This window comes from Pinus tabuliformis, chromosome 7 (genome assembly GCF_031772625.1).
Source record: "Pinus tabuliformis cultivar Carrire ecotype Pingquan chromosome 7, CPIR1, whole genome shotgun sequence".
In the NCBI taxonomy this organism is placed as follows: domain Eukaryota; kingdom Viridiplantae; phylum Streptophyta; class Pinopsida; order Pinales; family Pinaceae; genus Pinus; species Pinus tabuliformis.
This window is the reverse complement of record NC_142293.1, coordinates 232,716,117-232,734,815: the sequence shown is the minus strand read 5'-3', so window position 1 is coordinate 232,734,815 and position 18,699 is coordinate 232,716,117. Positions and strand designations below refer to the sequence as shown.

General features: G+C 37.9%; 1 protein-coding gene across 1 annotated transcript; it reads right to left on the bottom strand.

Moving 5' to 3' along the window:
* Nucleotides 1–9,611: 9,611 nt before the first annotated feature.
* LOC149246699 (uncharacterized) lies at nucleotides 9,612–10,999 on the bottom strand. Its single transcript, XM_089442279.1, has 3 exons — nucleotides 10,626–10,999; nucleotides 10,250–10,325; nucleotides 9,612–9,754 (listed from the first exon to the last, which is right to left on the bottom strand). The coding sequence occupies exons 1-3, from the start codon at nucleotides 10,920–10,922 to the stop codon at nucleotides 9,612–9,614; spliced, it is 516 nt and encodes a 171-aa protein (XP_089298405.1). The 5' UTR covers nucleotides 10,923–10,999.
* Between the last annotated feature and the right edge of the window lie 7,700 nt (nucleotides 11,000–18,699).

Here is an 18,699-nt window from a genome sequence, read left to right as displayed (position 1 = left end):
CGACATACAAGGCTAATCGAGGATTTGAACTGGCAATGTCCCAAGAAATGCCTTAAACCACACTCTATCACCACTTAATCTACATCCCTGTGGAAAATTCTTCCTATTAACCATATCTTTAAAAAACTCTGGTATATTTTTAAATAATTCTTTAGTCAAATACTAACTATAATAATTTAGAAGTTGGACACTAATTTTTCCAACCAATGTACATCTAGAAATCAAGTCCTTGGCTTCTATGATACTATGTTTCCCAAACCAAAATTAGTTTCATCAACCAATTCAAGATTTACTAAGATTATGATCCCTAACAAGATTACAAAAGACCATTTATGTATATTTGGTAGACTACGTACTCTCATTGATCCTGGAGGACAAGCCTTGTTATGGACCAAGTTCATTCAGTCATGATATAAAAATCATTACCAAATAATATGATACACAACATGTAATATTAAAATAGGCAATGTACCAAAGAAATTTACAACTAGACAACATCAATTAAGACAAATGCATATAATTATCTGATATAATTTGCCTACAACTAAAGAAAGTTGTGCACTTTTCCACCTGACCATAGGATCAATTGTGTTCATTCTTTCCTACATTTGGCCATCCCTAGCCAAACCATGATATCATTAGGGGAAAATCTCAAGAAAATTCCCAGTTGTGAAAGCCACTCTCTTTCATAGACAAACAATGGAAACAACCCTCATACCCAATGACCCAGAGTTCCATGAATTGTCCAGATGCCTTCCCAACTATTTATAGCTACACAAAGGAGTCCCTTATTTTCCATTTCTATCCTCAATGACCTCCCCTCTCATTACTTGCTATCCAACCAAACTAACATCAAATTTATAACTCCCATATTCAAAGTTCAAGTTTGGCTTTTCCTGCCTTGATTTAGCAGCCAAATTCAAGATTAACATGCTCAAACACTTAGGAATGGTCCCCAATTGGATAGTTTTGGCTTCCCTAGAAAGTTCTACTTGCCTATAATTACTAGTAGAAAATATACTCGGGAATTAGCTCGTTTTCACTTGTGCGTGTTCTTTGCTCTCTGTAAACTCTTCTCTTGCACTTCTCAGGTCTTCAAAACACTCCATACACCTAGAAAATTGTTATTTTTGTGCCCCATAGAATCCCTCTATTGTTATTTTTGTGGCTTTATATTATTTTTATTAGGTCGGCTGGATTATATTGTGACTCCTTAGACTCCTATATATAGAAAGGAGGTTTTGTCATTTGTATCATCCAAGAATTGTTCATTTATGTAATGTAAAGGAGGTTGCCCCTTCGAAGAGGCTGAATTCTAAGGCATGGATCTCTCTTTTCTATCTTTTTGTGAGCTGGTTTCATAACATTTGGTATCAGAGCTTTGGATTCTAGGGTTTCGCTGCTCCAAACAGGTCATCGTGGCATTTTCGCTATAAATTTTTTTCTATGACGTTTCAGAAGTCGCAAAAAAAACCCATTTGAGAAGAAATCGCGCTAAACCTTGAGTCCAAATTTCAGAGCTTTTCGCGTGATATTTGCGGATATATGATCTGAGGAAGTTGGTCTTTTTGCAGACTCCTCAATTACATTCAAAACAGGTGACCTGGGGAAAATCGTCATAACTTTCTCTCTGGGGATCAGATTGAAATTTCGTAAGAAGGTACAGAAAGAGGATGGACTAGTTTTTTGTATGTGTGTTTCATATTCAAAGGTTGAAACAAGGACTCATGACACGTCATACAAGTTCGCTCTATTGAACCAATCTAAAAGCAAGTCACTGTGGGAGATTTCACATAACTCTTCCTTGGAGAATCCAATTTGGCTCAGACTTGTGGCATTGGAAAGAGGACTCAGAAGGCTACTACAGGTAGCAATTTCAAAATTGGAGGATCCAAAATTACAGAGATACATCAGATTCAATATCAGGCTTCTATAAAGTGAAAAAAGGTGTATAGTTTTTTTTTAATTTTGTGTAAGCTTGGTTTAACGGAATTCAAAGGGCATAGTAAAACATTATTATCGGTAACTGATGCCCCGAGGAAAGAAAATGCAAACACCTAGTAGAGAACCTGAAAGCTCTAGCATGACTCATGAAGAAGAGGAAGAAATGCTACATGATATATCAAAATTACAAGAACAAGTGCAACAAATATCACGCTCACAAAAGCTAACAGAAGCTAAGATAAGTGGCGTGGAATATAAGATAAATGGCGTGGAATCTAAGGTAAATGGCGTGGAAGCTAAGATAAATGGCATGGAAGCTAAGATGGATGGCATGGAAGCTAAGGTGAATGGCATGGACGCTAAAATTGATGGCATGGATGATAAGATGGATGAATTGAAGAAGTTGCTACAAGAAAGGGTCACTAATGGTGAAAAGGTAGTAAAGGAAACTCATGATGAGAATAAAAGAAATGTTAATCATGATTCCATAGACTCTAATGTTGGATCGAAGACTCACCATGTTCCAAAAATCGATATGAGGAAGTTTGATGGCAAGGATCCCGCCACATGGATATTACAGATGGAGCAATTCTTCGATCTCAATAATGTGCAAAACACACAAAAGGTACGTATGGCAACTTTATATTTGGAACCAAATCAGTTTGTATGGTATCAATGGCTTTGTTCTCGTAAACACTTTATCACTTGGGCAATTTTTACGGAAGAATTGATAGCACATTATGAGGATACAAAAAGCAACACTTTTTTTAGCCAATTGATAAGTCTCAAACAAAAGGGTTCAATAATGGAGCACATTGAGGAGTTCCAAAAATTGAACATAGGGGTAAAAGATATTCCAGAGGAGCATATGATTGATGTGTTCATAGGGTCTTTAAAGGATAATATCCAACATGATGTGCGCCTTTGGGAACCTGATTCATTAGAGAAGGCATTCAGGTTAGCAAGAAAAATGGAAAGGAAAATTATGACAACTAGGAAGCATACCGTTCACAACTATAAAGACGGAAGTGTTGTTGCCCATAGTCTTCCACAACCTACAAGGTTGACACCACAACAATTGGAAGAAAAAAGAGCAAAAGGGCTTTGTTACAATTGTGATAGCAAATACACAAAAGGTCATAAGTGTGCTGAGAAGAAATTATTCTACATAGATTGTGAAGAGGAAGAAGAAAAGGAGCAAGAAAGGTCAAAAGAAGAGGATATATTCCAGGAACAAAGCCTAGATGAAGAACAAATAAATCCGACCATATCTTGTAATGCATTGGCGGGAATTACCACTCCTCAAACCATCAAGATAGAAGGAAAAATCAAGAAGAAAAAGGTAATAGTGTTGATTGATTCAGGAAGCACCCACAATTTTATTCATTGTAGGGTAGCAAAAGAATTGAATTGCTTCCTATATCTAGCACCAGAGTGTCAAGTGATGATTGCAAATGGAGGAACAATAAATTGTTTTGGAAAGTGCCATAATATCAAGCTATCCATGGGAGAATATGTATTGACTAGCCCAATGATTTCCATTCCAATGGGAGGTGCTGATGTTGTACTAGGAGTCCAATGGCTACAATCCTTGGGTACAATAGCTTTTAATTTTCAAGAACTTTTCATGAAATTTTCTGTGGAAGGAAAGGAAGTTGAATTAAGGGGTATTGCAGGGAAACCAGGAAAGATAATCAGCTCTAATGGAATGACAAAGCTTCTAAAAAAGGAGCAAAGAGGTGTAATTGCACAATTATGTTCGCTAGATGTTTCCACATTGGAATCATCTATTTCTCCAGATCTCCAAAAAGTCCTGGACAATCATTCCAAGGTATTTGAGACTCCCAAAGGTCTCCCACCTATGCGTGATCATGATCATGCTATTCATCTGATTCCAGGAAGTGTTCCTCCAAACATCAGGCCGTACAGATATCCATATGTCCAAAAAAGTGAAATTGAACGTATGGTTGCAGAAATGCTAGAGGCTGGTATAATTCAACCGAGTCAAAGTTCTTTCTCAGCTCCAGTAGTATTGGTGCACAAGAAGGATGGATCATGGCGCATGTGTCCAGATTATAGGGAGCTCAACAAGCTCACTATTAAAGATAAGTTCCCCATTCCTGTTATTGATGAATTACTGGATGAATTGCATGGATCAATTTACTTCACCAAGTTGGATCTTCGTTCGGGATATCATCAAATTAGAATGAAGATTGAAGACATTCCGAAAACAGAATTTAGAACTCATGAGGGTCATTATGAATTTTTGGTCATGCTTTTTGGCCTTACCAATGCACCTTCAACATTTCAAGGTTTGATGAATTCAATTTTCAAACCATTCCTTAAAAAATTTGTGTTAGTATTTTTTGATGATATACTAATCTACAGCAAGTCTTGGAAGGATCATGTTGAACATGTTGACAGGGTGTTACAACTATTGGAGGAGAAACAATTATATGCAAAAAGATCCAAATGTTTCTTTGGAGTCCAGGAGGTGGAATATTTGGGTCATATTGTATTTCATGAAGGAGTTAAGGTAGACCCTAGCAAAATTAAAGCCATTAAGGAATGGAAAATCCCCACATCCATAAAGCATCTGCGATGATTTCTTGGGTTGACAGGGTATTATCGCAAGTTTGTTAAGAATTATGGGAGAATAACAGCACCTCTAACAACATTATTGAAGAAAGATTCATTTTCATGGACTTCGGAAGCAACAAAGGCCTTTGAACATCTTCCTTAAATCAGATATTCAAAAGTTTGTGGCGGAATGTTTGGTTTGCCAGCAAAATAAAGTTGAAACAATTAAGACATCAGGTCTATTACAACCTTTATCCATTCCAAGCCAACGTTGGGAGGAGGTTTCAATGGATTTTATCACAGGTTTACCCAAGTCTGAGGGAAAGAGTGTCATCATGGTGGTAGTTGACAGACTTACCAAGTATGCACACTTTTGTGCATTATCACATCCATTTCAATCCAGTACAGTTTCTACTGCATTTATGGAAACAGTTCAAAAGCTACATGGAAACCCAAAGATTATTGTAAGTGACAGAGATCCCATTTTCACTGGAAATTTTTGGACAGAATTATTTTCTTGTCTTGGTACTCAGTTAGCTCATAGCTCATCTTATCATCCTCAATCTGATGGGCAAACTGAGATAGTAAAAAAATGTTTGGAAGGATATCTTCGTTGCTTTGTATCTGATAAACAAACACAATGGGTCAAATGGTTGCCTCTAGCTGAATGGTGGTATAACACTTCCTTCCATACAACAACAAAAATGACCCCATTTATGGCACTTTATGGGTATCAACCACCATCCATCACATCATATTTAAGAGAAAATTCTAAGGTTCAGGCAGTGGAACATCACATCGAACATCAACAAGTCCTCCAACTCTTAAAGGATAACCTCGTGTTGGCACAAAATAGAATGAAACAACAGGCAGATCAACATCGCAGTGAAAGAAGTTTTGATGTAGGTGATTGGGTATTCCTACGGCTACAACCATATAAGCAAATGTCCCTAAAGCAAGCTAAGAAGGATAATAAATTATCACCAAAGTATTATGGTCCGTACAAGGTGTTGGAAAAGATTGGTACTATGGCATACAAATTGGAGCTTCCTGCAGCTTCTCGATTGCACCCAGTTTTCCATGTTTCATGTTTAAAGAAGGTTATAGGTGACAATCTCCCAATTCAAACAATATTGCCAGAACTTGATGAGGAAGGAAAAATTATATTGGAACCGGAAGCAATCACAGAAACAAGAACTCGACAGCTACGAAATCGATCAATTTCAGAGTATCTTATCAAGTGGAAGAACTTATCCGCTGAAGATTCCACATGGGAGGATGAGAATTTTATGCAGAAGTATCCAGAACTGCTCAAGCGTTGAGGACAACACTTTTTTGAAGGAGAGGGGCATGTTGGGTCCCTATAATACTAGTGATTACCCCATTACTATTATAGTTATACCCCCTATTTATATTGTTGTGCCCCTATTACCCCCATATTGTTATTTCTGTGCCCCATAGAATCCCTCTATTGTTATTTTTGTGGCTTTATATTATTATTGCTAGGTCGGCTGGATTATATTATGACTCCTTAGACTCCTATATATAGAAAGGAGGTTTTGTCATTTGTATCATCCAAGAATTGTTCATTTATGTAATGTAAAGGAGGTTGCCCCCTCGAAGAGGCTGAATTCTAAGGCGTGGATCTCTCTTTTCTATCTTTTTGTGAGCTGGTTTCATAACCTTTTTTGAAGGAGAGGGGCATGTTGGGTCCCTATAATACTAGTGATTACCCCATTACTATTATAGTTATACCCCCTATTTATATTGTTGTGCCCCTATTACCCCCATATTGTTATTTCTGTGCCCCATAGAATCCCTCTATTGTTATTTTTGTGGCTTTATATTATTATTGTTAGGTCGGCTGGATTATATTGTGACTCCTTAGACTCCTATATATAGAAAGGAGGTTTTGTCATTTGTATCATCCAAGAATTGTTCATTTATGTAATGTAAAGGAGGTTGCCCCCTCGAAGAGGCTGAATTCTAAGGCGTGGATCTCTCTTTTCTATCTTTTTGTGAGCTGGTTTAATACCCCTTAATGATAAGTCACTTTATCGTTCATCAGGGTTGGGACAATACAAAAGATCCTTTTAATAAATGAGCATCATGTACTTAAGGAACTGAGTGATGGCTAATGATGGGAGTAGAGCTCCTGTTTAGCTTTTGCCCATGTGCTAATCAAATGTCCTAACCATCTTTTACATTTTATCTTTTTCTTTCTTCATGGCTTTCTTATGTTTTTTTTCTTTCTTTTAGCTACATCAACCTCCAAGACAGTTTTCTAGCCCAAACTCAAGGATGATAATGAAAGGGTGCTAATCCCTGTGACCAATGACCACTAGCCCAAAGAATGGAAATGAATACAGGGAAAGATAGTAAGTGGTACATATCAAATATCATGGGCATGTTGCTTCAATCAGAGGCTCCCCAATAGCGCCCCTCCTAAAACCCTAAGGCCTTAAAGGAGGTCCCACTAGACTACATCCAAAAACTAAGCTCCTAGGTGAAGTGAGGGAACAAGAATACAATCAAGATCAATCAATCATCCAGACCACCACTTGATCCATATTAATATGCTCGAAACACTAAGTGAAAGCACATGAATACAAAATGGTTAAAGTACCCCCCAATAGATGACCCACCTTTCTTCAAGAAGGAATGCTAGATGGGAAAGAGAAATCTAATTGGAGCGAGAAGTGGAGGATCCTGGCATCATGTAATGTGTTGATCATATAGGGTTGTTGGCTAGCTAGCTATGCAAGGAGAAAAAATTTCTCATATGGGTTACCCACTTTTGGTGGCTAACAAGCCTAATATACTGATATTGGTTGATTGCTGATATGTTGAACCTCCAATGGCCTATAAGACCAATATAAAAAGAAGTCATATGATAGAACCCTGAATCATCTTTACCCAATATGTGTTAGTGCTAGGTCATAACATGAGGTCCTATGCACTTTTGTAGTTTCGAACCTAGGTGCTAAGGTTCAAATAATTTGGTGTTTTTCATTTATGCCGATATAAAGTCAAATTTGAGGTTTGAACTCTAGCACATGATAAACATAAATTTTGGTGTTCTATCTGTTCCACAGTTCTGATAAGCATGTGATCACGTCTTGAGGGCATATGAGGAAACATGAGTGCTAAGTCTTGCGAGTTAGGCACTTGATTGTGTGCTTGCCATTTGTGAACCAATATGCAACATTAAGTGCTTGGTCATAAGAAAAAGAGTTTGAAAATTGGGTGAAGGAAGCGCCTAGTGCAAGAAATATAATGCACAGACACAAATAGTGAAGTAAAGTTCAGAGAAGCAGGTGGAATAGTGCAAGGCAGATCACAGAGTTCAACCATTGAAGAACAAATGATAGAGCATACTGAGTGACCGATTCAGAATAGATTAAAAGCATATTTTTTACCAGTTCAACGGATCAATGACTTGCGTAGAGCATACCAATTGGACATTGTCGACCAATAATAAGTGCAAAAGCAATTACAAAGCAACAAATATGATTGGTGTCTCTTGTAGGTTGGTGCCTACAAAGTAATTGAAAAGATTGGTGTTTCCTACAGGTTGGTGCCTGCAAACCAAAGGGGATTGGTGTGACGATGTCTCCCATGGGTTGGTGCCTACAAATTTCAAAATTGAGGGGATTGGTGTCTCCTGCAAATTGGTGTCTGCAAATCATTGGGAATTGGTGTCTCCTGTGAATTGGTGCCTACAAATTTGAAAATTGAAGGGATTGGTGTCTCTTGTAGGTTGGTGCCTACAAATTATTGTAACAGTAACTTGGTGCCTACAAAGAATTATTATTTAAAGAAGTTTTGTGGTTTTCTCCTGAAAGGGATTCCACGTATATTTGGTGTTTCATGTTCAGTTGATGAGATTGATGCTTTATAGTGTTTTGAATGTTTAAAAAAGTAAAAGATTGTATTATACTAATTCACCCCCGCCCCCCTCTCGGTGTAATTGTGAATCCAACAATATCATCCCCGTGTGGAATCAAACATGGGGCTCACTAGCTCAGCAAGATAGTTCAATATAGTCAATGTTCACAATGGCTTATTCAACCCTTTCCACTGTGAGATCTAACAATATCATACATCTACTAGGACAACACTATTGTTGTGACAATCTTCCAAACCCTTGACGCGCAATTCCAAACTTTAACACTTCACACAATTGTGAGTCTACATTAACTCCCACCCTTCTCACACAGTTGTAGGCGCAATCCTTCACGAACGAAGGTTTATTTTTACAATTCTTTGCACAGTTGTAGCTTGACCCTTCAAACACAATCTTGAGCATTGGAACAAGCATACATAAGCATACTTTGATAGCCATCTTCCATTGTCATCTCCTCTTGGATGTAATTGCAAACAAAATGATCACAGATTCTCAGGATCATAGATCCACAACAATATGCCACAATGTCCTTAATTTGCTCATAACAACTGCTCAATGCCTATTTATTTCTCGCTCCAGCAAGGTTTCACCTTAATAAGTGCAATTTCTCTCTTTCTTTTCCTCAAAGCCAAGTATTTATAGGTATTTTAGACATAAAAATAGTAGATAATTGTCTAATCATTAGATTGAGTGCGATGACATTGGGATGTGTTTATAGTGGGCCATCTATATTTATGACAGATCGTTGAGTGCGTGCCACATGTCGTGACTTGTAAAGTTCAAGAAAACCCCATTTTTCATTGTACTATGTAGCAACCAAGTGTACTATAGTCTAGGAAAATGCTATTTCCACCACTATAGGATCATTAATGCGCTCTTACATGCGCGGGAGATAGACGTTTATAACTAGATAAGAAAAATAAAAACGGCGCGTTACCCCTGCGCGTGTTATAAAAGTCTATCTCCTGCGCATGTAAGAGCACATTAATGATCCTATAGTAGTGGAAATAGGATTTTCCCTATAGTCTATACCTTCTTTCATTATATTTAACATCAAAATCTCGGCATCATGAAGACTACTTTATTTCCCTCATGCAGGAATTTCTCTCTGAGGTCCCATCAAGGTACATTTATTAAATGAAATTATGAAAAGTTTACACGGCATGTTAGTTTTACAAGCTCAAAGTTGGGGTATTACAGAAAGTGCATTAAGACAAGAGTTCACCTTTACAGTTCCATCTGCAGAGCTCACAGCATGATGAATTGATGATCGCCCAACCTTCCATCCCGCATTCTTAAGATCCTCCCGAAATTTAAGTGGTACTGATCACATTTGTGCCAATGAAGTGGACCTGTAAGCTTTGATCAAACCTCGACTACAAACCTAGCACTCTGCATCTTTATAAAAGAACAGATGCACACAGTAAAAGATTTTAATGAAAACGTTAAAAAAGCGTCAAACTATTTTATTATGTTTGCAAGCAGAAAGGAATCAAACTCAACAGTCCACAAAATAAGATTAAACGCTCGATAAATCTGTTCATTTCAGACATCTTAATGGCAAGTGATCTGAACACATTCTTGATAAAGAAATGTTTTGAAAATATCCAGTGGTAACTTTTGAAATGTTCACTAATTTCCGTACAAGAAGTAAACCTAAGGTTTGGACATCAAAGGATGCCTCAAAAATGCAAGCTTTCATGCGCTTGCTTCGTTAAGCTGCTGAGAATCCCCACAACTAAGTGTCTTACTCTATATTTCACTGCCAGTAAACTAAAATCAGTTCAACGGTGCTAGATGGATTGAAAGGAAACATACACTGATTCTGTTCATCAAGGTCTTTGAGCTTCGCTTTGTAGAGTAAATCATGTAGTTGTTTTCCTCGGTATGTTTGCTGTAAGAAAGCAAACCAGACTTTCAATTACAATACATATATAAACAAGGAAGATCAACTTAACCACCCCTAATGATAATACATACATAAACAAGGAAGATCAATTTAACCACCCCTAATGATAATAAATATATAAACAAGGAAGATCAATTTAACCACCCCTAATGATAATACATATTGCATAGACTTCTAGTGTTAATATTACATTTAGCAACAATTCTGAAAAAAAAGGGAGGGGAGGAAGTTGCTTGGAAAACATGCACATAGAGGCTGCACATAATGTAGGAACAGAGTACTTACCTGGCCCAGCTCCTTGGCTAGTTTTCGGAGTTCACCTTCTGATTTTCCCAATAAGAACTGATCCTTCTTATTACTATTATTGGTTTTCTGCTGCTGTTCATCAGTCTGAGGACTGGAGGTGAGCAGGGGAACTGCGCTGACCGCAAGGCTTAAATTTCTTGCTGCGACGTGAACCCGATATGTGGAGATGCTAAGAAACGGCGATTGTGTGGTGTGAATGCGATGGAAAGTAGTACAGGAATGAAAGGCGCGCCATTGCCATAATCTGTGGGAGGCCATAGGAGTTGCCATCGCCATGAAAGCAGGTGCGGCTGAGAGCTTCAGTTGAAGATTTTCACATGTCTGAATCTTCAATCTTGACTCTACGAACGTCACGTGGTTTATGGTTTAGGGCATGAAGATATATTTGGGGTGGTGTATATTGTTTTTAAACGAAGTCATGGTATCAGAGTATGGCTTTTTCGGTTCACAATTTACATTGGATTTGTCAAGTTTTGTACCCAAACTTTCAGCACTTATATAATTTTGATCAACTCACAACATGCATATAGTATTTCGGGTTATCTTAACCCTTTTTAACCCTCTTTGTGAAGAGTAATGTTAGAGTTGACTGGTATATTCAAGCAGGAGAAATGTTGAAATTATTTTTAATGAGAGATTCAGTGAGAGTCAAAAGTGTAATTTTTTTATAATGAAAATTTTTTAAAATGGCACTTTCAAAGATTGCATCCTTTTAGAGAAGATGTTTATTTTTTCATTTTTTTTAAATTACATTTTTAAATGCATGAACCTCTCGGAAAAAAAATTGAATACATAGAATAAAATAATTTAAACATGTAATTTTAACAAATATTTACTTCACTCGGATGCGGGTGAAATAAATGAGACTTAATGATTTATCGGACAGACGGACGAGCATGGTACTACCAGATGCAGACCAGCGCGACAATCCAGAAGTTCATTTGGTTCATGAGCGCGACAATCCAGAAGTTCATTTGGTTCTTGATGGATATTCTGCAGAGCAAAAGATTTGGCATGCTCTATGTATTTACTACTCGCCCCGTCCAAGGTAAGGCGCTGGCTATTATAACCATGGCGTTCTGGGCTATCCTTCCCACTGCTAGCGTTCCGCCTTCTTGTCTCTAGCCGAAGCTGGATGCAGGTCTGTGGGGCAGGCTGGTCTCTGAAAACAAAGGTAAATTCTCTGTGTGCATTCCGTTCTCTGTTTATCTCAGGCTTGGGATAGTTGTGTGTTTCGATAGCAGATTTGTCTCTGGAATCATTGGTCAGCTCTCAAATGCCCCTGCCATTCGACCTGTGCCGCTCTCCTCGCACTTACTGGCCTGTTGTCTTTGTCTAAAGTCGTTTCCTGTGTTGTATAACTACTCTCTTGTATCTGCCTCCGATTTCCTGTGTTGTATAACTACTCTCTTGTATCTGCCTCTCCTTAATCTCCTCATCATGGTACGCCACAGTATGAGGAGCCGTTTCGGGGGGAGTCGTGGAGGGCGTGGTAGACCGCAGGCGGCCCGCTCTGTGAATCTTGCTCGCAGACCAACTCCGTATCATGGGTTTCAGACCAATCATTTTACTTTTCAAAGCAATCTTAATAGGCCTGTAATCACTGCCAATATCACTATTCTCTTCTCTGAAGAAGAATCTCCGCCTCCAATTAGGGTGCGTATGATGTCTGAGCCTCCTCAGGGGGCTTTCAGAGAGGCCGGTAGTCAGAGCAACATGCAGGTAATGGAAGGGGAAAGCCTGGAGAAAGGTAAGGGGGAGAAGCTTGAAAGGAGCGACACTCCCAGTGCCTCTCTGCCTCTAGATGCCGCTGGCCAGAGGAACTGGGAAGATAATGATAGTGATTCGCGTCCCCTGTTGAGGCACCCAGGCGACGAAAATGTTGGATATGATGATGAATGGGAGGATAATGCTTGCCCGGTGGTGGAGGAGCCTCAGAATGAGGACGCAGCAATTTGAGGCCATCTGGGCCCATTCCATTTCGGTTTTGCGGATGACTAATATGATCAAGTTCCGGCGGTTATGGATGCTGTTCTGGTTCGGCCTCTTCAGACAGGCGGTCTTATTTCTCTCCATGATATGCCGCAATGTAAAGATCTTCTGGAATTTTGAGCAATGCTTTGGTCTCGTTCTCTGGTTATGCGCTCTAGATAGACAATTATATCACCTCATCCTCATGTTATCTTGGTTAATTCCTGGTGTCTATATCTGCACTCTTGCTTATGGTATCTAGTTTTCCTTCACCTAGGACAGTTGTTGATGTTCTGAGTGCTCTCAGATGATGATTCCCGAGGCCTCGACCCCTTGTATTTTTACTTTGTTTTACAGTTAATAGAATTAGCATTTGCCGAGAAAAAAAAAAACAAATATTTACTTCATTTGAAATTAATCCTTAACAATAAAAAAGTCAAAATGTAAAATAATGATACTTGAAGTACTATAACAATAAAAAATAATTTTCTAGTTATTTTATATAATATATAGAAATTTTATTATTAACAGTCTCTGCCTCGCCATGGGCTATAGCCTCAAGTTGTGTTGACTATGCATTATTTCGCTGTGTTTTTACAATTTTAATCAAAGTTTCGAGAAAATGCTTAATATTTCTATTTTTGCATAAATTTAAAAATATTTTTTGAATTTTCAATAAATGTTATTTCTAATTTCTCATTGGTTGAGGAAGCTCTGATGAGACATAATTCCCCTAGTGAATGGTGTTTTATTTTCATTCTTTTCAAGTGCTTGACAATTAATTTTGTGAGTGGTCATTGCGTTGGTGAGTGCTTTGACACTAACATTATTATGTTAATACTCTACTCAATGATATCGGAATTGATGTGGTTGTAGGACATTGTTATGTTAGTGCTCTACTCAATGATGCAAGAATTGATGCGGTTGCAGGTTGTTTGCATAGGCTCCGAAGGGGGGCTGAACAAATGTAGAATCAATATTATTATGTTTCCTTTTGCGGAAGACGGAGTATGTGCGAGAAAACTGAGGTCCTTTGCATAGTGAGTGTTATGACATTAATCAATGATGTAGTAGTTGGTACGGTTTCGTTGTGCAGAACTTTTATTATGCGGAGGACAGAGTATGTGCGGGAGAACTTGGAGTCTTTGCATAGACGGGGGTGTTATGACATTGACGGGAGTGTAGAGGGAGCTAGTATCATTTTTTTAACAATTATCATAATCTTTGGACTATAAAAGTTATTCTTATTGTGCAATATGAAATAAATTTTGTTTTCAATCCATGTGACATGCAGTTGTAGGTTTTTTGCATGGGCGGGGGGTGCTAAACAAATCTTCAATTAATATTATTAACAAGTATGTGTGAGGAGACTGGGGCTCCTTTGCATAGATGGGGGTGCTAAATAAACTATGTTTTCAGTTCATGTGAAGAAGAATCGTTGTGCTGTAAAACGAAGTGAGTCAATTCAATCTTTGCATTGAAAGGAACTCGTACATGTTAGTCATTGGTGTTAGTTGAGTTCCTTATTCCCAAAATGTGTGGAAAGCTTTGTGCAAGGTTTATTAAAATAATAAATATGAAAATATCTTTTTTAATTATTATTTAAGAACGTATTTCGCAACTATGGAAGTAGTTGTGCGAAGGAAGTTGTGCAAAGGTGGTTGTGCGGAGCTGACAGTTCTGAGGAAGCGCGTATGGAGAAAAAATGCATGTGCATAGAGCTTTGACTATGTCAAAAGCTTTGTGCAAAGTTTATTAAAATTACATATATATATATATATATATATATATATATATATATATATATATATATATATATATATATATATATATATATATACGAATCTCTTTTTTAATTCTTATTAGGAACGTATTTCATAATGTATGCATTAATTAATATCAGTTTCAAATGTCAATGACAAATCGAAGGGCATTACTGAGTGTGGAAGTAGTTGTGCGGAGGAAATTTGTGCGGAATCAGGGAAGTGTAGAGGAAACTTTTTAATTGTAATGTGTTTTGATATTAGTAGATTGTGTGCAAGGGCAGTGCTTATTTTATTATTAATAGATTCTACTAAGTGCGGAGGTTCATATAATGAAAGCTTGAGATATTTTTGCACACAATGGACTATGTTATTCAGAGGAAGCATGTGCAGAGAACAAATACATGTGCGCAGAGCTTTCACTATGCTGAAAGTTTTTTCCAAAGTTTATTAAAATAATAAATATATAAATCTCTTCTTTAATTCTTATTTAGGAACATATTTCACAATGAGATCTTCCTTCCCACCATATATGGGACCCATATCAATGTCAATGATTGATCGAAGGGCATTGTTGAGTTTGGAAGTAGTTGTGCAGAGGTGATTTTGTGTGTGCGGTGGTTATGTAGAGAACAAATCCATATGCAGAATGAGGGATGTGCAGGATTTGAGCCGAATTAGGGAAGTGCGGAGGGATCTTTAAAATTGTAATGTGTTTTCAACTATTTTGGAGTTAGTGCACGTGCAATTTGATATTAGTAGATTGTGCACAGGAGCAGTGCTTATTTAGCTTTAGAGTACATATCCATCTGTGTTATTTTGAAAGTATACGTCGTATTAACATTTTTGTTATAACCCTTCGAGATTTGTCGTATATAGTTATGATTAAGTATATAGGTATGGATTAGGTATTTCCAATTTTTTTATAGTTATGGAGACATAATTGTCTCTTTAAATTATAAATGTAACCTTCATTGATTAATAAGACAATGTAGAACACAACATTTTGGTCATGGAATTCTCCAGACTTTATAACAATGGTATCAGAGGTTGGATCAAACTCCATTAACGACCCAGAGAAATTGGTTTGAATGGTTTTTGAAGAGCGGTTGAGTGGTTGCATGTCATATTCAAATTTAATGTTTGAATTATTGACCAGCAGGCCATTGATTCGACATTGGCTTTTCCAGGGCATGGTGATGCCCCTAACCAGTTCGACTTCTTGAATCTCCCAGGAATTATCGATGGTGTCCTGAGGAGAGTCGGTGGTGTGCAAAGGTGAAATCGTTGTGATTGTGGAGGCTCTGCGGCGTTGTGGCAAAGAAATACTGCCAGCGTTTGGAGTGTTGTATAGCACCACCTTGACTTCCTTTTTGCATAAGCCTATAGTTGATCGAACTTGCCACATAAATTGTGGAATTTTCATAGACTACCACAAGTTTGAGGGCCAACCACTATGTTGAAGACCACCACATTGGAAAGAACTCATTTGAGGTTATACTGAAGGTTATAGCCAAGATAGGGAGACAAGGCGTGCTCAGTATAAACTCATCCACTGTTGCAGTGTTGTGGCAAAGCATTGAACCCTGTGCAGAGGTGATTGCATGTGTCTGCGGTGCAAAGGTGACTCCCCGTGTCTGCGTTGTAGAGGTGACTACCTTTTTTTTGGATTGGAGCGGACAGATGAACTAATATGTAAGTTAAAAAAAAGAGAGTTTTTTTTAAAGGAAATTTGTGCCTATGGTTGTGGTTGAAACATATTTTTTTTAAAAAGAAGTTTTGTGCCTGTGATCAAACCGGATTTTTTTTGGTAGTTCTATAAAATTATCTGCAAAAGATGAACTCCTTGGTATCTTTAATTGGGATTGTTTTGTCCGAAAAGGAAAATTACCAGAAATCGTTCAGGAAGATTAAAAACACACTTATTTTTAGTGATCTGTGGGATGGAGTTTGTGAAGGAAAAGAAGGGAATGCACCAGATCAGCCGAATGAGGAGAAACAGTTAGCAATCTGGAAAAGTAAGGATAAGAAGGCATATGCCTTAATTTCCACTTCGCCTCATAAGAGGTAAGTAGATATATTGCTCAAAGTAAAACAGTGTATGATGCCATAAAAAAATTAAAAGAGCTTTATGATTCATATTCTGAATTGGAGATAATACAGATATTGTTGCAATTAGATAATATAGAAATGAAAGATAATGATTCGTTAAAATTTGCTTCTGAAATTAAAGCCAACAATCACGAAATTGAATCTACTGGAGTTAAAGTTGATCTACAACTTATTGCCTTTATAAAATCTCTTTACCCTAGTTATTCACACTACTTGGAATCTCTCCAAACTAGTGGGTAATTAAAAGATTTAGATTTTGACAAATTAGTAGGGAAAATTGCAAAAAGAGAGAAGGCTTTTGGAAAGAAAGAAACATTACATAATTCTATTACTGAAGCCTTATATCTTGCTCAAAAAGCCCAAAAACCTTAAGAAGAATCTATCAGAAATACTAAGAGCAATAAGGGTCGAGGTAGGAAGAATTATAGAGGCAAGGGGGGCAGAAATTTTTAGGAGATAGACAACAGAATGATAAACAAAGAATTTTTTCTGATGAAACAACTATAAAATGCTTCAAATGTGGTAAAATTAGACATATTGTTGCAAATTGTAGAATTCCCTGGGAGGAAATTAATGAAAGAATAGAACAAATGCTTTGTGCCTCAAAAGTTTTATTATGAATCAGATAATATTATTCCACATCTTGAAGGGGGGATTCTTATATTAGATCAGTCTATGGGTTTTCCTTCTCTCAATGATGATAATTCTGTTGTTGAAGATAAATCGGTTGTTTCTGTTACTGAAGGAAAATGTAACACCCTCCTCCCACATCTACCCAAGCAATTGGCCAGTCAGGGTAAACACGCGACGAGAGGCCACTATGATAAGACTCAAACTCCTAGGTAACATTAAGGAAATGGAGTCGACAAAACAAGACCTTACAGACCTCCCTCAAGTGCTTCAGGACCCCCATGAGCTAATCCACCATTCCAGGTGCCCAACCCCTGATTTAACCTAGTATTTCATTGAACTAAACCCAAAGCCACTCCCATGAAAGGCATGCATGTGACTAGAACCCTATAGTCTCTCCCACAATGCCTGCAAGGGAGAGACTGCAGTCTTTTTCAACCAGTTTTGTGTCAGAGACTGCGAGATTTAAGCCACTTTTTCAGGGCTAGTCTCCAAACCAATGCCTAGAACTTGATGAGACTTTCCAAGACAATAAATGACACCAAGTAAAATCCTCTAACACAAAGCTTGATTAAGGGCTTGACTTAACCAAGCCTAACCATGACAAACATTTTGTCAAACACTTACTAAATATGCAACCTACAGGTGTAAATAATAGATCTGAGCATAGGGGTCTCATACTTATCTGATATTCGCCATGAAGCATTGTTTTCTTATCACTTTAACTGCCATTCCATCCATTAGGTCATAGATACATTGTTCATTCATTTACAAGGAAAAACATGATGAGAGCCATACATAGTTGTTGTCATAAAACATATACATAACCAACATAATAGGGACAAAAATATCAATGAAATCAGAGTCATATACACCACATATAATCCATCATAATACTCATAGAAATACCAAGAGAAATAACCTTTCATTAATGATGCAAAATTCAAACCCGGGATGGGACTTCCACGTTCCATCCGACCATAGAGTGGTTGAGCCAAATCTCTCTTCAGTCGTTCACCCCCGTGCCATATTCCAAGTATGAATGTGGGATCTCATAGAACACATCAATCAAAAACCATCCAAGGCTTCCATAGGCCATCCACCTCAACCCATCAAACAGTGATTCCACCTCACAGTCGAACATCACCAAAATCATCATCTAATCGGTCTCTATCCCAGCCTTCTAGAGCTCTAGAGTGTTTGTTCCAACCCAACTCCTAGGACTAGTAACTCAACCCATAACTATTGTCGGGCTCCAGAGTGTTTGTCCAACCAACACTTCCATGACTAATAACTCAACCCACTGCATTTTTTGGGCTTCTAGAGCATTTTTCCAACCAGGGCTTCTAGGACTAGTAACTCAATCCACCAAGGGAATCCAGAGCGTTTGTTCAACGAAGGCTTCCAGGGCTAGTAACTTGACCCAAGTTGTTATAGGGCTTCTAGAAAAATTTTCCAACCAGGGCTTCTAGGACTAGTAACTCAACCCAAGTCGTTATAGGGGTTCCAGAGCATTTGTCCAACCAAGGCTCCAGGAACTAATAACTCAACCCAAGCTAAGGGAACATGAGAACCAA

What these genes read in the sequence shown, in the direction of transcription:
- LOC149246699 (XM_089442279.1), bottom strand. Translation starts at nt 10,922, where the DNA reads ATGGCGATGGCAACTCCTATGGCCTCCCACAGATTATGGCAATGGCGC. An exon ending in TAGCCAAGGAGCTGGGCCAG is followed by an intron (nt 10,326 to 10,625) that starts GTAAGTACTCTG and finishes GCTTTCTTACAG; the next exon opens with CAAACATACCGAGGAAAACA. An exon ending in CCTTGATGAACAGAATCAGT is followed by an intron (nt 9,755 to 10,249) that starts GTATGTTTCCTT and finishes AAATGTGATCAG; the next exon opens with TACCACTTAAATTTCGGGAG.